This window comes from Amblyomma maculatum, chromosome 1 (genome assembly GCF_055883805.1).
Source record: "Amblyomma maculatum isolate TAMU_Amacu chromosome 1, ASM5588380v1, whole genome shotgun sequence".
NCBI classification, from domain to species: domain Eukaryota; kingdom Metazoa; phylum Arthropoda; class Arachnida; order Ixodida; family Ixodidae; genus Amblyomma; species Amblyomma maculatum.
In genome coordinates this window covers 67600942-67624514 of record NC_139344.1, presented here as the reverse complement: position 1 = coordinate 67624514, position 23573 = coordinate 67600942, and the positions used below count along the sequence as shown (strand labels likewise).

General features: G+C 42.8%; 1 protein-coding gene across 2 annotated transcripts; it reads left to right on the top strand.

Moving 5' to 3' along the window:
- Positions 1-1399: 1399 nt before the first annotated feature.
- Alg-2 (Apoptosis-linked gene-2) lies at positions 1400-18579 on the top strand. 2 transcript variants are annotated; one of them, XM_084588264.1, is made up of 6 exons: positions 1400-1770; positions 2161-2222; positions 2392-2436; positions 11805-11981; positions 14390-14499; positions 16641-18579. In XM_084588264.1, exons 1-6 carry the CDS (start codon positions 1703-1705, stop codon positions 16740-16742), a joined length of 564 nt encoding a protein of 187 aa, XP_084444390.1. In that variant the 5' UTR covers positions 1400-1702; the 3' UTR covers positions 16743-18579. The 2 variants fall into 2 exon arrangements, with proteins under 2 accessions (XP_084444390.1, XP_084444391.1); XM_084588265.1 differs by having other exon boundaries at positions 1410-1770; positions 11823-11981.
- The last annotated feature ends 4994 nt before the right edge of the window (positions 18580-23573 follow it).

The window sequence follows — 23573 nt, the reverse complement described above, 5'->3', positions numbered from 1 at the left end:
ATTACCGCACCAACGTTCGCTGAACGTGCTTTAGCTGTTATTACAGTGATGTTCCTATTGTCAATGGGATCTTTCTCATGAACATGTTAAATGCTTAAGTTGTAAATTTGTAACCTCACATTGACTCCTTTCAGTGGCAAATGAAGCGCGAGTAAAATATGGGAATCATGAACAGGGCGAGATTTATTGGAGCGAAGCTATATCGTAGATATTTTCACTTCTCAGACGCAATAACTTCTAAATACTAGCAATCCCAATTTGAATTGCTTACCTAAACTCTTACAGGTTGGCGTTCTAGCGCTAGCGTTATTCCGTTCGTTTGTTTTTGTTGTTGTTTGACGCTGATATGTACTTTGTTAGCAAGATCTTTTACCGTTTTATAATCTCAACGCGTCTCGTTTGGAGACCTACGCTCAGGTCATTTTGTTATCACGAGGATTTCATGAAGACTGTGACGAATGAGCGGTGGTCGCTCTCCTACACTTATTTTTCATTGTCGTGAAGCGTCCATGTAAGTAATCGTGAATTAATAAAGCCTGGCTTTATATGCAGCACAGCTTCACTCATTTATGCCCTTAGTGAAATGCCTCAAGCCATGTGGTTCAATCCATGTGCTTGCCGAATTCACTTGAAGGCCCTTGTTCACAAACGAGCCCGAAGAAATAAGCCCCAGAATGCGTTTACATGACGCGCGACGAAAGACTAGGCTAACGACGACGGAGGCAGAACGATGCTATGATGAGGTGGTTAAAGATGCCGTAACATTTCAGTTAACGTAAAACGACAATAGAAATCCATGTCAAGTAAAGCTGACTGAACAGTTACGGTGTCCATTTTTCTGCCTTATCCGAGCATCGTTCTGTCTCCGTTGTTGTTGGCCTTGTTTTTCGTTCATAAGTAAAAAGACAAATTCTCCGCCAAAAGTACGTCACTGTGACGTCACAAGCAACGTCACGTGTTTGTTGTGCTTCACAGTTCGCAGGAGGCGCTGGGAAACTAAAGCCTCGCTCAGAGTCTACACGCAGGCTTCTATGGGAGTTACGCTACCATTTGTTCTTCTACCATGCGTACAGTATAGTGCCTAGAATCAGTACGTTCAGCGCCCATTAGATGCATAGTTGGGTCCATCTGGAGCCACAGCCTAGCACAGCTGGCTGTCCGGTTGGAATATGACAAATTATTTGCAGATCTGGTTAAGGTAACCACGGTAAACACAACCATGCTGTCAGGCACTAGTTTTCACCAAGAAGGTAATGATAATGATGATATATTTTTTTTAATTGATTATTTGGTAAATGAGTAATGGGCAAATACCTTGTGAGATCCGACTAAATGAAACTGGTAAAGGTCAAAATCGAAGTAAGAAAAGGCGTTGGGGCATAATAAAGGTTTTAAGGTTGTTCGGTTGTTCTTGTGGCCGATATCGTCACTGCGTCTAAAAACGCTGGGCGTGTGTTTCCCGTGTTACCTCTACCTCTAGAGATCTAAAGTGTCTAAAGGTCTAAAGCGTGCTCACTAGCTTCCGTTTATCGTTTTCTAGCTTCCTCGTTCTCGACGGTGCTGCGCTAACTTGAGCCTAGGAGGCTAGGATTTTGCGTAAACTTAGGCTGCGGTGTACTTTTTCGTAATTGCTTGGTTTAGCGTTAAGCGAGATAGTGCAATCAATTTCATAACGTAGGCCAAGTCACGGAGGCAGAGAAAAATGTATTCCCAAGCCCCTCCTCAAACCCCAAAGGCTGACGTCAACTATTTACAAGGACTCTTCAGAAAGTATGTGTCTCGTTTCATTCGTTGTTTAGGGCGTTCCTTTGAAATATTTGTTTCTGTAGTGTTCGAGTTGTGTTGTAGAAATGCTAATGGTTATGTAGAGCTCTGGCACGCCCCATAGTCTAGCCACTTTCTAATCGTTGACGCTATCAATAACTATCGAAGTCGCATGGTATGCGAATGTAGCACGTCTCAAGATCACGATCAATTTACTCTTGCATAAATTCTCCCTAGCATTATGGGTGTTTGGGGCCTCCCCAGTGATTGTATCGGCGAGACCTCCAATGCAGAACTTTCGTCTGATTGAAGGCAGTTGAGGGACAGCGGCTGCAGTGATTATCTTAAGTTATATTAATGATCACGCTATTAAACTGGTTCAAATGACTATTTCAGTGTCGACAAAGACCGAAGTGGTAACATAAGCGCAGCAGAACTGCAAAGTGCGCTTTCGAATGGTGAGTAATGCAAATTTTTACATAACGATCGCATCCGGTGAATAATGGCATGCTTCAATCACGACACATAATTATGACGTTAACCTTTATGTTGTTTCGAGCTCTGACACGCCAGAGTTTTTAATACAGTTCTGCGCAGCATTTAACAACTGCTGTTATTTTTTTATAGGAACCTGGAAGCCATTCAACCCAGAGACGGTGCGAATGATGATTGGTAAGATTGCTCCTGCCATTTAGAGCTTTCTTGCTGTGACTTCCTTTTAATTCAAGTGTATAGAGCTTTACTGCAGTCATATGCCTAGTATCAGCCACACCTGCTGTATTTGTGTGAACAATCACAGTTATCTTTAACATAAGTCATTAGGTCTTTCATTGATTATCACTAAGTAGCCGGTAGGTAGCCACTAGTGGTTACCACTTGTTGGTTGCAGCCTTTTCTTTATTTGGCATCGTGCAAACGTTGGAGTGGTGTATTTGGCGAGCAATAAATGTAAACTTAATTTTTTCTAAACTTCTACTAGTTTGAACGCTGTGTGAATATGTGTGGCCAAGGTGATGTCAGACTGCAGGGTAGCAGAACTTTGCTCTTATTGTGTAATGAAATAATTATAAAAATAAATAGGACTGAAGAGGGGTTTATTGAGAGAGAACTATTGAAGCATTACCAAAGTGTGTTTAGGTCATGGGTGTCTTAGAATAGGATGTGTTGTCTGTCATAGAATACACTCCTGGAACTTTGAGCTGCAGTCGAGAGCTTATATTTGTTAAACACGAAATTTTAGCTTGCATATTTTCTTATTTCAGTTGACCTGTTAGACGTTAGTCTACATAGATCATGTTGTGGTAGTTGGCTATAGCTGCTAAACAATTTATGCTTGAGTTTCTTTTTGGTACTGTTTTGATTTCGTCTCCCAAATGATGACTGCAATATGTTAGTGGGTGTCTAGTTCATGTGAGGAATGAAATAAAATTACTTATACATAGTTGGTTGTCATTCCAGCTCTTAAAATACGCTGTTTTAAGAGCTGTGGTGAATTAAAACTCTGCGTCGGTGATTGTATTGCAGCTTTTTTGTTTGTGTGTGTATCTCACGTGACTAAATGCCAACTACAATTAAGTGGCAGTCACTCTTCTGTTGATGAAACCAAAGCATCATCTAGCAATTCAACAATCATAAATTATTTAGTGGTCATGGACAAATATGAATTGGTGACCCATGCATTTCAGTGCCAAACATATTTCAGAAAAGAAAATACACAACTAGAGTTGTTTATAGCCATTTAATGAAAACTCATAGCAGCAGACTTCATTGGTGATTGCTTGTGAACTATTTTTTGGGGAATTCTGAAGCTGATGTCATTTTTGTAATGTTGGCTTGACAAGTAATCTGTGCTGCTTGCTGAACCAGCATAATCAAGCAGTGTCAGCAGTTTCTGTCTCAGTAAACATTGTCTTGTTAACGTCTTCATTGAGGTTGTCATTATAGTGTCATAGTTGACACCATTATTTATTTCAAGAGCCCTGCCGCGCTGGTGCAGTGGTTAGGGCGCTCGGCTACTGGGATCAAAAATGCGGGATTGAATCCCGGAAATTTTCGGAGCCCGCCACTACGGCATCTCGTAGCCTGCGTCGCTTTGGGGTGTATATCCCCCATAAATCAAGCCTATTTATTTCATGAGGAAGGAAAATGCACATGGCTTTACTGGAAGTGCCTTTCAAACATGTAGTTGAGAGTTGCATGACATATACAATGAGCATGGCTCAAAGGCTCTGGCCTACAGTTTCTGAAAGCAAATGAAAGATGCATGAAATATTTAGTTTTAAAGCATGCTCACACCAATGAGTCATGGACATCATGTGATCAGTTTTGGTCAGTTCGCTGTGGTCACATATTGCTTCTTTGGGGCTCCAGGACAGTAATGAATTGATTGAATTCAGTTGCTTGACGTCTGACTTGCTGATGTGAGCATACCTTTAAAAAGTTTGAAATTGGTCTTATGGTTCTTGTGAAGACCACTTGATCCCCCTCCATCCTAGTGTGAAGATTGGAAATTTGAATGGTGCTTGTAAACAAACGTTATGAGTCTAATAATTACTACGGTTAATTTTTCTTTTCCATCTTTTCTTTCGGAAAGTTCCTCATTACCATTACGCTTGAGCTTGGTAAAGACCATTTTGATACTTTTGAAGAAAGTGTTGAATGGAGAGAGAAATTTTTTGCGCTCGAAAAAATACTGAAAAGACACAAGGTGAGTTGGGAGGATTCTTTTTTTTTTTCAGAATGAGTCAATGCAGGAACTGAAATTAAGTCAAATTTTACCGTAATGGCAAATTTGACCGTATATCTATCTTTGAAAACATGATGACAGCAAAAGCTGCCCGATAACACTTAAAAAGCCTGTGTGTAGATTGAATGTCAAATAAAAACTTAGCCAGATCCTGTTGATGTGTGGATCAAAGTAAACCAAATTCACTCGTGAGAGCATTTTTGGATTAAACTTTATAGCTTGCACTGCTCTAAACGTGGTTTCATTTATTCCTGCTCTAGCACTAATTTACGATCGACTGCATAGGGTATGAATCGATTAGTGGAAGGTGTGCACCCCGAAGACAATACTGATGGGATCATTAGCCCCGTCACTGAGGAAGGATGAATGCACCTTTGCTACATTGACCGTTAGTGTTTAGTTGGTACTGGTTTCCAAAATTAATTTTTGACTGAAGAGCGGTGGCCCTTTTTTGATTCGAATTATTAATTTAGAATGTTACTTTGCAATAAATTTGGTATACAGTACTTCTATGCTGCCGAAGTGGGAACATAAAAAAAAGAAAAGCTGTCATATTTGTGGTTGTTCACACATGTATGTACTTATATTGGTAAAACACTGCAGTGCCTCCCATTTTGCACATTTTATTTTTAAATTGCTTTCTATGCTAACTTAGCATAGTGGTCATTTTAAAAGCATTATTAATAGGCCTTGAATTATTCCCGTAGAAGGAAAGTTTTGGTAAGGAAACTAGGTCAGATTCAGTCTCACACTGAAGAGTGCCAAATCCAAGTTTGAGTCTTCATATTGACCAAATCATTTGCATAATTATTCAGTACATGTTGGTTCAAATAGCCCGACAGCAAGGAAAGCATAGAGTCTCCGAGTATTCTTATGTAGGGGTGTCCCCCCCCCCCCCCTCAACTTACTGCCTTGTTTACGTCTTTTTTTTTTTTTTTTGTCTTACTTTAGGCCTCTGCACTTTCATAAAATTGGCTACTACCACAACATGTCGTAGTAGGCAATTGTATGTTAATGTCACCCACAAAACGCTATAACAGGCTAGGATTAGAGATGCTAGGTGCTTTGGGTTTTATAGAAAAACAATTTCAACAATAAAAATGGGCTGGTGCACATACCACGGTAAGTGCAGCTGCTTGCTGGCAGGTTTTGTTCTGCAAATTGAATATGGGAAAGGGCATGGAGTGAGCATGTTTCAAGTAACCTGTCAAGATCATGGCATGGTATGTGGGTTTTAAATTTCGAAAGCAGCACTTGGGTTTTGCCCCATCATGGTAGATCAATGGTTAAGACTCTCAGCTACTGAACTGGAATTCCCGGTTTTGACCTCAACTGCGGTGGCCGCGTTTGGATGGAGGTGAATTGCAGATGCATCCATGTGCTGTGCGATGTCTGGGTGCATGAAAGATAACCAGGTGGTCAAATTTATTCAGAGCCCATCACTATGGCTCCTCTTTCTCTCTCTTCCACCTTCCTCCCTTCCCTTATGGTGCGGTTCAGGTGTCCGTCAAGAAGTGTGACAGATACAGTGCCTTTATTTTCCTATAAACAAATTTTCATTTTAGGCTATGAGAGACGTTGCAGTGGAGGGCTCCATATTCATTTATATTATTTCTCTTTCGGGAGGGGGATCTTAGACGTGTACTGACATTATGCACTGGCATTTTTTTTACCTCGCCTCCACCAAAAGGCTTTAATCACTTTGAAAACTGTACGATTGCAAATGCGCTGTTCAATCAAGACTTTTGTGCTCAAACTTTATTGGTGAGCTCTGCTGTCTGGTTTAATTTAAAATTGCAGTGGTTGGTTATGCTGTTTTGTCTTTTTACACATGCGATGCTGTATTTATTTTTTTGTTACATAAAGAAAAACCACTGTATGCATAAACTTAGATGAAACTTAGTGTCTCTGTGGTACAGGTAACACCATGTAACCTTCTGAATCAGATGCAAGCATTGCCGTGCTTTTGAGAAAAAAAGCGTTCAAGTGAAATGCTTCATTTTAGCTTCATGCATTGCAACAGGAATAGCTCTGCCATTACGAAAATGTTCGGCAGTACCATATGGTAGATGCGACAAGTATGGTAACTGTGAATGTATACGGCAAAAGTGTGGCAGTACCAAAACTCTCTACTGTCACTAAGCAACAATTACTCGAGGAGACCAAAAATGCCTAGAACACCTTGACTGTCAAAGATAGGTGCAGATAGACAAGCTGTGAAGAGGAAGTAGTGCACTAGAAACATTCCAGGCAGTGGCATCGTGATCGCTGCGCATGTTGCACCTGACTGTGTTCGCTGTCGCTGTGTTCGCCGCTGACCTGCCCAGTCCTGCTGATCCACTCAATAAACCCCCATCTTACAAAGCAACATTAACAGGCTGAGCAGTCTCTTCTTTTTGTGAACATACTTTGCTGTCTGTTATCTATTCGCAGCTTTCACGGCCTATGGGTGCCGAAGATCCATTATGCCTATCCAAAAATGATTCAGTTGCTGCATTAGCCTTGTGCTGCTCTGCTTGAAGCTGGTACAGGTGTATGGCTTAGCCAGAGAAACTCTCAGTGCAGGCCTTATTACATGCTTTGGTGCACAGATCTGCACGGTATCATCTATCACCATACAAGCCCTCTGTTCTTTGGAACCACAGGCACAGTAGAAACCATGATATAGGCATGGCTTGTATAGTATGCAAAACATTTAGCTGCAGTTGGTGTGATGTGGCAAGTGGGACATATACTGAGGCAGCTCTGATCCAGCAACGAAAAATAAGTGATTGGGGAAACGCTTGATATGTAGACATGGAGCCAACACTCCGATTTATGGCACTCGCGGACTAGCATTTCAAGGTGTTGCAATGTGCATTCATGCATGTACATACATTCTGAATTTGCAGCCATTGGTCTCATTTTCCACCTCACATCTGCCCATAAACCATTGCGTCTGGCTGTCTAAGAAAACAAAATATGAAAAATCATTGTCTAAATGCAGCAGGAAAGTAAGGATGCTAAGTAACAATGGCTGTCGACTGTGCGCATTTCAACTTTGCTCATTTCTTTTGGAGCATTACTGATAGGCAACAGTTTTGCTGATGTAAGTCATGATCAAACCCCAATGTAAATATTTTTCAGCAGGGATCACTCGGTAGGCTGATTAGCTCTGACTGAGAAGCTGTGCTCCCACATGTTTGATGCTACAAGTGCTACTAGGCTTTGTTAGTGGCTGCGGATGTAGCTCCACTTAGTAATGTACACACTCCAATCATAGGGGGGCATGCACGATACAGATGGTTTTTAATTTTTACAAAGTGCCTGTTTGGTCAAGTGGGCACTGCTGAAAAATGTTGCACTCTCAGTGGTGGTATTGGGAGATCGCTACTTGCCACTAGTGCTCTAGAAGAAATTATTGAGGCAGAAATGAGCACTGCAAACTATCAGTCTTGGTCACAGGCATTTCAGTGTCAACCTTGGTTGTGCTGTGAATTTAAAGGAGCACAGAAAAATGACCATGATGAAACGTGAAACTGGAACAGCTATTGTTCTACTGTGCGAGCTTGAAATCTCGAGTGAACGTTGCTGGTTTATCTCACCTTTGAGCACACAATTTGAGTACTGCAGAAAACAAAATGCAATTGCTCACATGTGGATATTATATATCAATCTCTTGCCATGGCATGTATGCCGAACATAACCGCTAATGCAATAAAATGTTAAATGCGCTGGGTCATGGAACTAGAAGCAGCAAACATGGCTAACCCGCCGGGGTGGCGCAGTGGTTACGGCGCTAGACTACTGTCCCAAGGACGCGGGATCGAATCCCGGCCTCGGCAGCCGCTTTTTGATGGAGGCGAAAAGCAAGGCGCCCGTGTGCTGTGCGTTGTCAGTGCACGTTAAAGAACCCCAAGTGGTCTTTCATTTCCAGAGTCCTCCACTACGGCGTCTCTCATAGCCTAAGTCGCTTTGGGATGTTAAACCCCCCACAAAACCAAAAAAGCAAACATGGCTGCGAGGTGCCAGATCAGTCCGGGTGCTGTCCGCCGGTATTGTCTTTCTGACTGTTCTAGAGGCAGCCGCGTGGCGTCGACACCATACGCGATTGTTGCCTGTAAGCCAGTGGGGCTCCTAAGTTTCTGAGAGATGTTTTGCGTATTGGGCATTGCACTCATCTTACCCTTTTGTTTTGTGTTGGTCTATTGTGAACAAGTCACTGTCCTGCTTTGCAGACACAAAGAAACTACACTGAGCATTTGCAGACATAGTGCTTTAAGATTTACTGTTTCAAGCTTCTTTACTATTTCATGAGTGTTATCTCTTTATTGCCTGGAAATCGATAGAGGGGAAAGAAAGAAAAACAAAAACAACCACTCATTTATACGACATCGACGGTGGGCTGTATTTGGTGGAAATTGCAAACGCTCGGTGTTTATCTCTCAGCCATATGGCAAGACGTTGTGGTGACCTTTGCTGCTGTGGTTTGCAGCTTTCTGTGAACTGTATTTCTTGTGCTCTGATGTGATTTACTGTTCGCAAACAAAACCTGAATGGTTAAGCATAAGGCATGGATTGGTGCGAGCACCATGGGGCATTGATTGCTGAATCTGATGCTATGCTGCTTAGTGTGATAGTGGTGGTTTACAATAGCAAGTTTCCTGTTTGTTTGAGTTGCTGTGTAAGAATATATATGTGTTAAAACTCACCGCCTGTCATGGCAGAGAGCTTTCACAATAGTGCTAGCGCTCTAGTACATGCACTGACTGCATCGTCTGCAGTGTGGAGCTGCAGACGATGCAGTGTGTTGTCTTGCTTTTGGTGGCTTTTCAAACTGTTTGTGTATGTTTTGTGCCTCCAGAGTGCATTACATTGCGTGAGCTTTTTTTCCCGGCTTCATCGTTTTTGTAGGCATTCCGTATGAACAAGTTCAGCTGAAAGCAATTTTTGGGCTGCAGTTAGGGATTGTCAGTGGAAACCGCGGCGGTAATGCAAGCATTGCGAAATCAGGATGTAGACGAGCCATATGTGAAAGTGCTGGAAGATATAGTGGCTGCACAGCAGCCATAGTTCTGCATAAAGAAAGTAACAAAATTCCCATAAAGAAAGGTGTTAGGCAAGGAGACACAATCTCCCCAGTACTATCCACAGCTTGCTTAGAGGAAATATTGAGACTTGGAATGGGAGCAGTTAGGGATAAGGGTAAATGGAGAATACCTCAGTAATCTGCCATTTGCTGATGACATTGCCTTGCTAAGCAACTCGGGGGATGAACTGCAAATAATGATTGATGACCTAGACAGGAAAAGTAGAAAGGTAGGCTTGAAAATCCATATGCAGAAGACTAAGGTAGTGTTCAACAGCAGTTTACATTAGGTAGCGAAGTACTAGAATTAGTAGGCGAATATGCCTACTTAGGGCAGGTAGTAGCCGCAGATCCGGACCATGAAAAGGAAATAAGAATAAGATTGGGATGGAGCGCATTTGGCAAGCACTCGCAGATTATGACTAGCAGCTTACCGGTATCGCTCAAGAGGAAAGTATACAACAGTTGCATCTTACCTGTACTCACTTATGGGGCTGAAACATGGAGGCTAACCAAGAGGGTTCTACTTAAGTTGAGGACAACCCAGAGGGCTATGGAACGAAAAATGGTAAGGGTAACATTAAGAGATAGGAAGCGTGCAGAGTGGGTCAGAGAAATGACTCAAGTTACCGACATTCTAGTGGAAATTAAGAAGAAATAGGCATGGGCAGGACATGTAGTGCGAAGAGAGGATAACCGATGGTCGCTTAGGGTAACGAACTGGATTCCAAGGGAAGGAAAGCGTAGCAGGGGGCGGCAGAAAGTTAGGTGAGCAGATGAGGTTAAGAAGTTGCAGGGGTCAAGTGGATGCAGCTAGCACAGAACCGGGTTAATTGGAGAAATATGGGAGAGGCCTTTGCCCTGCAGTGGGTATAGTCAGGCTGATGATGATGATGATGATGATGCAAGCTTCAGTGATGTTACGGGCTTAGCCTATGGATGGTTGTCGAGACCTATGCACCTGGTAGAAATTGCATGTCGATTACTCTTGTGGAACACCTGCCAAGTCCAACCTGGTCCATGAGCTCGGTCAATGTTATCATGGTTAAAAACTGGTTTTTGACCAGTTCGGGCTACTGAACTTTTGCAGATCGAGGAGAGCATGTTGCCGGGCTAGTTGGTGATCCATTAAGTAAAAAATTTAGCGCAAAAAAAAGAACACAAAGGACAAAGAAGAACACACAAGACGTTTGACGAGCGCTCGTCAAACGTCTTATGTGTTCTTCTTTGTCCTTTGTGTTCTTTTTTTTTTACGCTAAATTTTTTACTTTTGCAGATCGAGTGCCACTTTTTAAGGTTGGTGCATTACACTACGCTAGCAATTTTGAATGTACACGCAGCGGCTTTGACCCATTTATCTTTAAGAAGTGGCGTAGTTAACCATGTGCTTAGCAGCCACATAGGTAAACAAAATAAAGCTTGCAATAAGTGCATTTGAGGCCGCATCTTCACTGCAGTTTCCTCCTCTTGCAGTTTCAGCTAGTAGAATACGAAGTAGCTTAAAAAAAAAAAAATGTCAAGGAGCAGCTGTAATCCTTCACTGCTTTATCGCACACAAGCAGGTGTATGCACCACACCATAGCATTGAAGGACCTTGCTACACCTGCAGTATGGCTGTTGCAGCTTTGGCTTAACAGGCCTGCTTCTCATGGTGTCATTTGTCCAAGATCAAAAGGAGCGCAAGTTCATTTTGTGGGGTCAACATCTAAATATATTCTTACACTGGCTTGGATAGCTATTCCTTCTGTGGCCGTTTTCTGCAGAGTGTGCTTGCTTGTGAGAGGCTGTTTGGCCAAAAGGAAAGTTTGCTGGAGCTATAGGAGTTTCACTTACCAGTGTCAGGGCGGCTCTGATAAGGAAACTGCAAGCCCACATAGCCACATCCGATATGCAGTAGTTGCAGACAGAAGGCATCAAAACCGCGCTTTCACAACCGTGCACATCTCGCGGCGAATGGCCACTGATGGGAGAGGTACCCGCTGTTGTCAGCCGCTGTAAACACACTGAGCAGCATGTTCTTGGGGCCCAGCACCCAGTGCATCATGGCCCCTGTGTCAATCAAAGCCATACGCTTCAGCACATGTGTTAAGTTTGCTAGCGGGAGGCAGTACAACGCAGTGTTGCTGTGCAGAGGCAACAACCTTGTGGCACTCTCCTCACCTTTCTGCTCTCTCTCTCTCTCCTCCTCATCATCATCATGTGTGCTGTCCTCTTCCTCCAAAACAGACATGTTTCGTTCACCAGGCATGTTCGACCGCCACCGAACTGGCACAGTCACCTTCGATGAGTTTGTGTCTCTCTGGAATTACATTACCAACTGGCTCAACTGCTTCCAGAGCTTCGACAAAGATCGCTCTGGCAACATTGACAAGGATGAGCTTTCCGAGGCGCTTACCAGGTTCGGTATGTAGTTGTGCTCTCATATTTCACTGCCTGTGCTGCAAATTTATTGCTCTTCCTGTGCACTCTGCTTTGGTGCTACTGGAAAGCTGTTGCTGGAAGTAGTATGTTTTGCCAATGACAAACTAGTCAGCCGCATCATATAGTATTGAAGCTTCCTTTAACCCTTTCAGGTGCCATTTGTCATTATTATTCAGAGCAAATATTTTCTCATCTCAATAGCATATCCAAGCCTCTTGAAAGCAGATTCATTGGTGCATGCTGTTGTGGCTAAACAAGAGCTATTGCGACACCATCTTTACGGGTATCTGCTGTGGTGGCACAGTGGTTAGGGTGCTCCACTGCTGTACCCAAAAATGTGGGACTGAATCTCAACTGTGGCAGCCACTTTTCGATGGAGACAAAAAACAAGCCTTGCGTGTGTGCTGTGCAAGGTCAGTGTACGTTAAAGAACCCCAGGTGGTCGAAATTTCCGCATCCCTCCACTACAGTAAAACCTTGTTTAATACGAAGTAACTGGGACTGCATAAAGTGTTAAAACGGGTTTTCCAAATTAATCAAGTACAGAAAAAAATGCGGGCCCAGGCAAAAAAAATTTATTGAGAGAATGTGCTGCGCGTGCCCCTTTCCTTGCACCCCCAGATTTACAGCTGCACTTTGTGTTGGTACTTTCTGCAACATGCCATGTGGGGAGTGTGCAACTTCATGCAAAAAATTATGAACACATTACAATGCCAGCCGAGATAAAAGTGAAATGGCATGCAACACTTGAGTGCGACCCGAATGGCTTGTGGCAAATATTCACGGCAATGTAGTTTAGGATTCCGCACGGTACGCACGCCCCCCTAGAGTGTTATTCGAAGCTGCTCTCATGCTACTTACCGCTTGTCCGAAAGAGTGACTGCCAGCGTGAATGAACCGTACAAACAGCGCACTTTCAGTTTCTTACAGCACAGCTGATTTACATAGCATTTATTCTTTTTGATTCATAGAGCCCAATGCTAGACACCGTACCAATGTGTTAATTCTATGAGCGAGTACTGCTCGCTGCGTGCCTAAAGTACACCTTACACATCGCAAATAAGTTGGATAAATTTGGGTTGATAGTTTTTCTGAAGGCTGGCTTTATGCGACGGTACTTAATACAAATTGAGGTTTCAGTATTCTGACCCTCCAGCCATGGCACACCATTAAAATAAAAGGTACAGGCCAGTGTTACACGGCATTAAATGTCCTGAAAGTTGAGACAGCTACTCTTAAGGCAAAGCTTGAGCGTCCCCCTAATGTTTTTAGAAACACTACTGTGCACTTAATATCAATTTTGTTTTCAGTGCAAAGAAATTCAAATAATTTATGTAGCACTGATGCATATAAAATGAAAAGGGACTTGGAATGGCCTGATTAAAAATATGATCAGAAAGCAGTGATCTCTTCCTCTTATTGCAACTGGTTTCTTAAGGCCAAAAGAGTAAATTAACAGTATTTTAGATTATATTGTTTTCATGAACTGTGTAAACAGTAGTGATGTATAACTTTTTTGTAGGGAAGGTGCTGTAGTGAAATTTTATTTTGTTCTCATGGCATCAGGGTCCGCCAATTTTATGTGAATTAGCACAGCAGTTCAAAAGGTGGCCTTTCATCCCACCTTAAAGGTATACTGAATAAAACAATTGTTGCCGAGATTTTCAGCACAGATGGTAGCTATTGCATTGGGAGTGACCAAAACAATCCACTTTATGAACAGAAATGAGCGGAAAGTAAGTATTTTAATTAATATTTCTCAAATCGCCGCACCTAGCGAACTCCTGTGAAAGCTCTGACAAAACCAGATATCACGTCACAACTACCCCCATCGCGGCCGGTCGCGCCTGTTCATTTTTTCTTTCCCCCATGGCACTAACAAAGCGCAAGGACGGACATGGTTTTTTTCTTCTTCTTTTTTTTTTGCTGCTCGTGTTTCTGCGCACAATTGTCCGCAAATTGCACCCTTCGTACGTGTCCCCTTGGCCGCCTCATGTGCAGCATTCCACACGCAGCATTGTGCACGGCACGACGAGGGGAACCGACACTGCGTGTAGCCGGTCAACCAACTTCAGGTGTGGGTGCAGCGGCGGCGGGATTGCGGGGCCATGACGTTGCTGAGGGTAGTTGTGACGTCACACCCGCCGGCTCACAGTCAGGAGCGCGCTACCTCTGACCCGGCGGTTGCTCAGAAAACGTTAAAAATACAGCCATTCGCTCAAAACTAACCCGAATTATATGTCTGTACTAGTGTAATCGTGTCTTAAGAATGCTATTTGTGGTGCTTTCTCAATATTCTTGGATATTTGTTCAGTATACCTTTAAGTAAAAGGTGCTTGCACTTTCTGTGCTTGATCACTAATTGGGTGTAACTGTATTTTGTATTCCAGGTTACCGCCTCAGTGAGCCAATAATGAGTATGCTGCTGGTGAAGTTTGACAGAGATGGAAAAGGCTCTATCAACTTTGATGACTTTATCCAGTGCTGCGTGACTCTACAGGTATTTCCTGTTCATATTTCAAGATTTGCAATATAGGCTGTGTCATGACGTGTGCTGTGCGATGTCAGTGCACGTTAAAGAACCCCAGGTAGTCAAAATTTCCGGAGTCTCTCATAGCCTGAGTTGCTTTGGGACGAAACCCCACAAACCAAACCTAGCTGCAGTCATGGGCTGATCTTCTGCATTGTTGCCCTGCATTCTTTGCATGTCTACGGCTGTACAGTTGGCAATGAAAGAAAAGAACAAAATATAAATAATGCTGTCAAACGAAAGTACTTCTTGGAAGACCATTACCGTCAAATGGGCAACAGCCCAGTAAAGCATGATATGATGGTTGAAATAAAAAGACCTTGCATTCAGGGTTTTGGCATTGGCTACTTATGAAGGGATCCTAATTTTATTCGGTGCGGAAAACTTTTTACAGGTGTGTGAGATATTACATTGAAAATTTGATAATGCTGTTTGTGCAGTCCACCATGTGACCGCATATTTTTTATATATAAGTATGCATTAGCTAGCTGTTTTTAAATTTTTTTTTTTTTTTTTCTGCGTGTGATCAGTTGGCACATTTCATTTCATTTTTATTTCCTTAAAGACCCCTTTTGAGGGGCATTACATAAGGGGTGGATACAAATTTTGGATGAAATGGTACAAAGTCATGTGCTATGATGATAAATAGCTGTAGGCTTTTTGTGCGAAGATTATTGGACAGGTTGTTGTTGCAATCTCTTCGGGAAGGCCATTCCAGTCCGCAGCGGCGCGTGAAAAAAATGAGTTTGCGAAGGTGACTGTTCGTGCACATGGACGGCTGATCTGGAGATGGTGGAGAGTGCGGTGAGATATGCGTGCTGGTAGGACCATATAGGGTGCAGTTTGTAGATGGCTGTAAAAAAACTTGTGAAACAGTGAAAGACTGGCTATGCGACAGCGTATCTTGAGTGGCTGTAAACCTGAAAGGGATTTCAGATATGATACACTGGTGCTGTAATGGTATGACGAATGAATAAATCTGGCGGCACGGTTCTGCAAAAGTTCTAGTGCATTGGTGAGGTAAGCACATCATCATCAATGCAGCCTTTGCTCTGATGATAATCTGCTTCTTTGGTAACCATGTCATAAATGTGGACATGTATGGCAGCAAATGGCCAGGAACCTACGCCATCCATACAGCATGGATGCTCATACCTGCCGCGATGGCTCAATGCCTTTGACCTTTGGCTGCTGATCCCCAGATCGCAGTTGCAGGTTCAACCCCGGGTGGTCTAAACTAATCTAGAGCCCTCCAGGATGGCATTCCTTATAGCCCATATGTATTCTTGTTGAATTATATCATTACTTCCACTTTCTTTCATAAATGTAGCCTGTGATGTAAAAAGACAATTTGAGGAGCCAGGCTGCTTTCATGCTATCAAGTGAATAGCAAAAGGTTGTAGCTCTGGTAGCAAGCCAGAGAGGGCTGGTGTTTTTGTATGTGTAATAAGTCTACAAACACCATATAATAACATATGCAAGTATAATGCACCCATTCGGTAGCCATGGGCCAAAGCTTTCAGTTTGCTACTTTTGGTGGCGTGCCATTGCACTTACCAGTCTTTCCAGTATCAGGATGCACAGAAAACTAGTGCAAATGCTAATAGAAGAATTAAAATTGTTAGAGCATTTGAGATGCATGTATTGTGGTTTGATATCGGGCAAAAAAAAGAAAAGTCAATCGTTGGTACCTTTAATGTCCTCAGTGACTACATGAAGCTTGTATGGCATCTGGGTATTGGCCTCCAAATCTAAGTTTTGTTTTCTGGTGGGTCTTTAGTTGCCTTTTATGCAGTTTATTCACACTGGCTCAGTGGTGTGCCGAGCATGATGTTTCTGGGTTGGTGATGTTTTTTACTGGGATGAAATGCAAAATACTATTGTACTGCATGTTGTCAGTGCACGTCAAAGAACACCTTGTTCAATAAAGAAAACTCAGATTTGGAGACAGGGAGTGGTATTCTGCGTATTTTATGCAGCCACTAATGGTATGAAAGGGGCAAATATTGATCTCCAAGGACCCCCCCCCCCCCCTTTTTTGGAGGGGGTGGGGGCAAAAGAAAGTCTGCCTTTCAGAAAAGTAATGGATATGTAAATGTGTTTTTTTTCAGACATTGACAGCAGCATTCCGACATTATGACACTGACCAAGATGGCTGGATTACCATTGGTTATGAAGATTTTCTCAAACTTGTATTTAGCCTGCGGATGTGATATTTGAAGTCTGCCAAGACAATGATATACCATGCTACACTCATTCCACCCTGCATGATGTTGGCACTGCCTCGTGTTGTACGTAACCTATTGGCATGGTGTGCAGGGATTTGTACAGGATCGGTTTCTTCTCACTTGTTGCAAAGTCTAGCTTGGAAGGATGATTTGCAATGTGACGATTGGACTTATCAGCCAGAAATAAAATGCCGTCTGATTTTATATTCGCCGCTGATGTCATTGTGGAACTGCAGGTTGTGTTGTGTGAACCAAAGACAAACTATTGTGGGCGAGGTGTCATTAGTGTGCTGCTTGAATGTCATTACACTACACTGCATATGGCATTGGTGCATCAGAATGTCCAAAAGTTGTCCAACATTTGCTTGAAGAGTGCACACGCAGTAGAGGCTTTTTAGCTTATTTTGGAAGTCTACATACTAACTACCAGCTGAAACATGGCGTCAAGAGCAGCCATTATAAATCGCACATGCTCAAATATAATTTCAACCCTGTGTTTGTGCATAAGTGCTGTTATGAGCTCTTCATGCAGTAGATTTTTTTAAGTGTGCAAATTAAAATGTTTGCAAGAAATTATGTATTGATGCCTGAAATGTCTTTTTTGTAGCGACTTAAAATTGTACTAGTGCCTAGAATGTACTTTGGGTGGAGCAGTAGGGGGGGGGGGGTGAAGGGGGGGCACTTGTTTACAGTCACATTGTGCACCTTAGTTTTCTCTCTGTTAATTGCAGCAAATCATTTTTTAAAATGGGAAGTAAAGCAATTCTGATACAGCAAGCAAAGAACAGCGACCATAAATCCTGACTGTGTGCCCCTGACAATGCTCCATCAATGTTTATGACAGTGTAGTGACAATGTCATAAACAGCTTTGGTAGTGACTACACACAATGGCCACTTGTGGAATATTTGAAATGATCTGAATGTAAGCATGACATATTTTGTCCAGCAATCTGGGACAGGTATCGTGTGTGGTCAGTGTTTTTGATGTCACAAATGCAGCGTTGCTTGAGGCCAGCTTTAAAAGTTATTTGCACAGAAACAAATTTGTTGCATAAATGGGCAGAAATGCATGGAGTGAAGAACCTCCAGTAATAGTCCAGCTGTAAAATATATGATTAAAAATACACAAAAGACTCATTCTCAAGTGAATTCATTGCAGCTAGATATTTTTAGAGAAAGATGTATTTGTGAATTTACTGTTAACTAATTGTGCCACATCACTTTTTCTGTAAGGTTTCGCTGCGAGCCTGTTTACTAACGTTGCATGGGCGGTATGGTCATTCGTATGGCAAATATAGTTTTAACGCAACAAGGTGGCATGTTGAGCTTAGCATCCATTTAACTAGGCAGCGGTTGTTCGCCAAGAATCCACCAACCCTCATGGCAACAAGTGGCATTTATTTTGGCTCAATGTGTGTATTGAAATAATGATAGATTAGAGCAGGCATGAAGATCAAAGTCGTAACATGCTCATGTGTGATAAAAAACTGCCCTTTCCACTAACTTCTAAAAATTTTATTTGCATACTAATAAACAATCTGCCAAACAATGCACTTTTGGAATTGGAATCATTACAGAAAAATGGTTGATAACAATTTTAAACCATTCTTTTCCAAGAAATTATCTAGGTTAGCTAATGTGGACCTTATGGTTGCGTCGAAAATATCTCCTGTAAACAGTTTGTTTGGTAGAACATTTTAAGCTCATGCATTAAATTCCTTTGGATGTATTTTGGTTTCGATCCATGACTGGATGTAATTTTTCCAAGTCGCTAAAAATTTGGGGAACACTTCAGCTCCGTCTTAAGGGTATGACACGGTAGCGGTAATGGCTCCCTTCTGGCATGCTCTTCGCATGTCACTTTACAGATGCAAGCACCTTACTTTTTTTATTTACCACAAGAGACACAAGGCCTCCTTTTAGCAATTTCAATAAACATGCCACATTGTCCTATGGGTAGAAGGTGTGACACTCAACCCAAGGGTTCCGGGTTCGATTCCCATGTCACCCCAATTTTCTCCTTAGTGCAGCTAATTTACTTTGAATTCTTACATATCATTAGTGATGTTTGAGTCATTGAAACCTTATCATTAGTCATCTAGCTGCACAGCATATGCCTCCTTTATCCTCCATTTAACACAATCATGTGTCAGCGTACCCATCTAATTTCAGCAAACTTCCTAATATCATTTACCCACCTAACTTTCTGCTGCCCCTTGCTATGCTTGCCTTTTTGTCAGGCTCTACTGAACTGCTGCTTTAATTATTACCCTGATTGGCTACTGTAAAACACCTCGGCTATATTGACTACCTTATCTATATTGGAATTGACATTGCCTGCCTTGTCTCTTGGCGCATACTTCTGATTTTTGCCTACTCCTAGTCCCCTTTCAGGCTGTTGTCATTCTTTAGGACATGCGCAGTTTTCTCCATAATGTACCTCTTTTTGTTAAATACCTTACGCTTATTGATTAGCTTTGATAGCTCTGCCAATTCTGTCCTATATGTTGGGTTTGAGGGTTTCAAGCTTTGGTGTTTCTTAAACAGATCTTTTGTCTTCTTAGCTTACCGGTATCCTCTTTAACTATCCTACCATCTAGTTCGACTGGACCCTTAGTAATGATATCTGTGAAATGATCATTCAATGCATCTACACTTTGGTTGTCTTCCTCCATTAAAGCCAAATATCTGTTCCGCAGCGAGATTCCTCTGCTTTAATGCTTACCAGCAACTCTATGGATTTCTTCTTTACTAGGTTCTGCTATTTTGTCTTCAAATCGACTGAGTTGAAACCTTACCATCCTGTGGTCACTGCATTGCACCTTACTTGTGACCTCCACATCCTGCACAATGCTAGGGTTAGAGCACAATATGAAATCTCTTTTGTTTCAAGTCTTCCCATTTGGACTGTTCCATGTCCACTTCCATTTGCTGAAGAAGGCATTTATGATTCACAAATTATTTTGTTCTGCAAGCTGTATTGCTGCTATTTCTTGAGCCTATGCCATAGTTTCCCACTGCCTGGTCTCCAGCCTGCTTTTTGTATATCATTGAAAAAGTTGGTATATAAGGCACATCTGAATTTACCCAGTTAGGGAAATGGGACTTGACTATAAGTGCTTGCGTGACATTGCAATACGCTCCCTTCCTGTGCGAATACTCCTTACACAGCAAGAAATCAGGGAAAAAAAAAAAAAAAAAAAACACGAGGCAATACTCACGCCCCAAAAAACTCTGCAAGGGCAGAGCAGCAACACTGCCTTTTTACTCAAAGTTTTCAGCTTCTGACGAGTTGTCAAAAAGTGCACAGCTTTTTGTCGGCTGCACTACTGAGACATCCTTGCCCTCAGGTTCGCTGCTCTGGTAGTTGCCGTCCTCGGGTGCCTCCTTCAGGCACTGGGAGTAGTACACACGAAGTAGAATACACACATGCATTTGCCACCAAACAAAGTTGCAAAATTTCATAATCGCGGGAGTTGTTGCTGCTGTCATTTCACGATGATGTTCACATAGGAACATTATGTAAAACACAAGAAAGAATACGTATAAGACAGTTGTACAAGACGTGCAAGCAAAAGTTTTGTAAAAACCTTCTTGCTTCACACATTGCCAGTTCTATACCTTTAGAAAAGCTTTCGACTTCCTGGTTGTCACGACTAGATATGGGCGCATAAGCCTGTACTACCTTCAATTCATACCTCTTATTAAGTTCAGTTATACCTGTCAAGTTCATCAATGCTATAGAACTTTTGTTACCAGCTGTATGATTATTAATTGGGAATCTCGCACCCTATTCATGTTATCACACTAAACCACGATAGCACAGTATGCACTTGCCCTTTAGTCCATTATACACTTCATTTGTCCTCGTCTAACTAAGTCGTGTCATATCTCATTTAATGCCTGCTAGTTCCTTGAACAGCACTGCTAGACTAGCCTCACTAGATGAGGTTCTAGCGTTACAAATGTTGCCAGGTTCAGTTTCCAATGGCAACCTATCCAGAAACAGATTCTTGGCACTCTCCACTGCAGAGGTCTGAACAAGGCTGTTCAGTTGCTTTGCAGCCACTGGGGACTGAGGGCCGGGGGTTTATTGATATTGTAATCAATTTGAATTCCGTATGAGGTCACCCCAACTCCAATGAGTTGGGGTGACATCACTGTTGCTGTGTGTGCTCTGCGGGGGGTTTGAATGACGTGCAAGAGATCACGTGCATGTGACGTCATGACCCTCTTGATCTAGATTTTCTTCAGCGGACACCAGGATTTGCTCCAAATGTCCTCTGTGATGTTATCGCTTTGATAATGCTGCTTGAGGAAAAACAAACCTGTAATGCACTTGCAGTTTTACTTTGGTTTGACCATGCATTTTTCAGCAATGCATGATAGTACTCCTAGTGTCAAACATTAGTGCTGCAATATGAGCCACCTGCCCTTCATGAACTATAGGAAACCAAGTTTCCGCACAAAATTGAGGTGCAATCCTAGCTGCGCCAGCTGCATTTCGAGGGGGGGCTAGTGCACATCTGGCCTAAATCGAGAGGGAGCAATCTACTACACCATCCCTCACAGCCCATATGTCAATGTTGATCAATCTGCAACAATGACTTTTGATATCGCAAACCACGGAGGCCATGGCAGTGCCGATTTTTGCCTGGACTGAATGCCATTATGTTGTTCTACACAAAAGCAGTACATTTATTATCATGTCACAATATGTGTAGGCCGCAACCGGGCTGGTGCTTCAACACAGTGCCGGCTATTTTGTGATCCAGACCAGCAGCCTAGTTGAGCACCTAGTGGTGGTCACCAGGTTTCATGCCTGGTGGTGGTGGTAAAAACATTTGCCAACATTACAGTGTGAGGGCGTAGCCCCCTCCATGTATGGGGGGCCCTCTTACAAAGCAAAGGAAAGCCTGTGGAGGGCTATTCTAGCGAGAGCACTAGTAATGATATTGCGCTCGTCCTGATAGGAGGTACTGGTGAGTAGGTTCTCCCAGTAATCTAGGGCAACCTCGGTGAAGGAGGATGTAGGAATGAGAGGCAGGTGAGTAGTGTGTGTATGAAGTCGCCAGGTTCGCCACAGAGCTTGCAGGAAGAAAACTGATAAGAAAAGCGGGCGTGGGGAAGGATGGGGTATGGGGCTGTGCGCGTTTGTAGCTTGCACCAATGGGTAGCTTGTGCTATGGTGAGAGTCATGGCAGGAGGTGTGTAAGTCCTATTTTCGCGGTAGTAGCTAAGGATGTCACGAAAGGACAGCAGGCGCTCCCCGTCATCTGAGGAAGGCTGTTCCTCCCCAGCCTAGAAAGTGGGACCTCGGGCCAGGAATTGAGCCTCCTCACACCGGAAAAGCCCGCATATGCAGTTGTCCAAATAAGGGTGAAAGATTGCTAGGGTTGCCAAAAACTCAACACAGAAGACGGTAGGTGTTGGGGTACACTGAACCATTGGCAAAGTTAAGGATAGCTGTTTTAGAGTCCGAGATTATTTTCGTGGCAGGTGTGGATGTCGTGGCTAGTGCAATGGCTGCCTCCTCCGCCTCCGTTGTAGAATCGGTGAGAATTGAGCAAGCAGAGAGAAGTTTTGCATGATTGTAACTGCTAGTAGTACCTTATGATGGGTGTTTGCATAAGTGGCCGCATCTACATATGCTACATTGGGGTCTTCTCCAAATTGTCTGTGTAAGGCTTGCGCCCTGGCTTTTCTACGTTTTTCGTCCCGTTGTGGGTTCATGTTTTTAGGAAGGGGGTACTAAAATTTTGGAGTGAATTGCAGGAGGTAATGAGGTGCCTCCAAATTGGAGTCCTATTGGGGATACTGTGGAAGAAGGCTAGGTCAAGACGGCGAGGTCGTGGCGGCAAGGACAGCGAAGCCTTGTCTAGCGTTTTAATCCGGTCACCAACCCAGGCACGCGCCGGAGCCGGTGCCGCGGGACGATGATGATGGTATGCACAAATGAAAGAAGATGATGATGGCATGTACAAATGAAAGAAGGTCCACAGAAGGCTCACAATATGTTTAGGGATGGATGGAATATAGGAGCGTCCCCTTTGAAACGGGGTGGTAGCAGTAGCTATCATGCTCATTTTTCTCCATATATCTTAATTATTGATTTAGAATGGTTAACTAAACCATCATTCTATTTATTAAATTTTGCTCCTACATTACTAACATTATGTCACTTCTCTGCTTTTAAGCCACCAATCTTCCAGCCGTTTTTTGCTAGTTTCCACCGCCAGTTTATTCACCCGGCCACTGTTATTTCTAAACCCCAGAGCTTCAGGAACAGTGATTGCGCCTGCATCAACTTCCGGATGGATACCATTGCATTCGAGTATAATATGGTCAATTGTTTCACTGGAGTTTCCACATACAGCACATGCGTCATCTCCATTGTTAAACTTCTTTTTGTAGCTGCGTGTTCTAAAGCACCCTAATCTAGCTTCAAAAAGTAGGGCACTGCCTCTTGAGTTATCAAAGAAATCTTCCTTCCTGATCTGCATTTTCCACTTTCGGTATAATTCCACACTCTGTTTTTTTTCCATCGAATTTATCCAATTTTTACCTTCTGTGTTTTTCACCTGTTGCTTAATGCTCTTTATTTCTCCGTCCTTGTTACTAGCATACTTACTAGTTAGTTTCCTAGTTCTTTTCCTCCATTGTGAGTCAACGCTTTTTAGGTACAGGTATTTAAATACCTTAGCTGCCCATCTGTTACTGTCCAATTTCCTCAGGCGTTCCTCATATAATATTTTACTCTGAGCTTCTCGTACTTCGAAAGATGCCCAGCCTATATCTCCCTGTACCGCCTCATT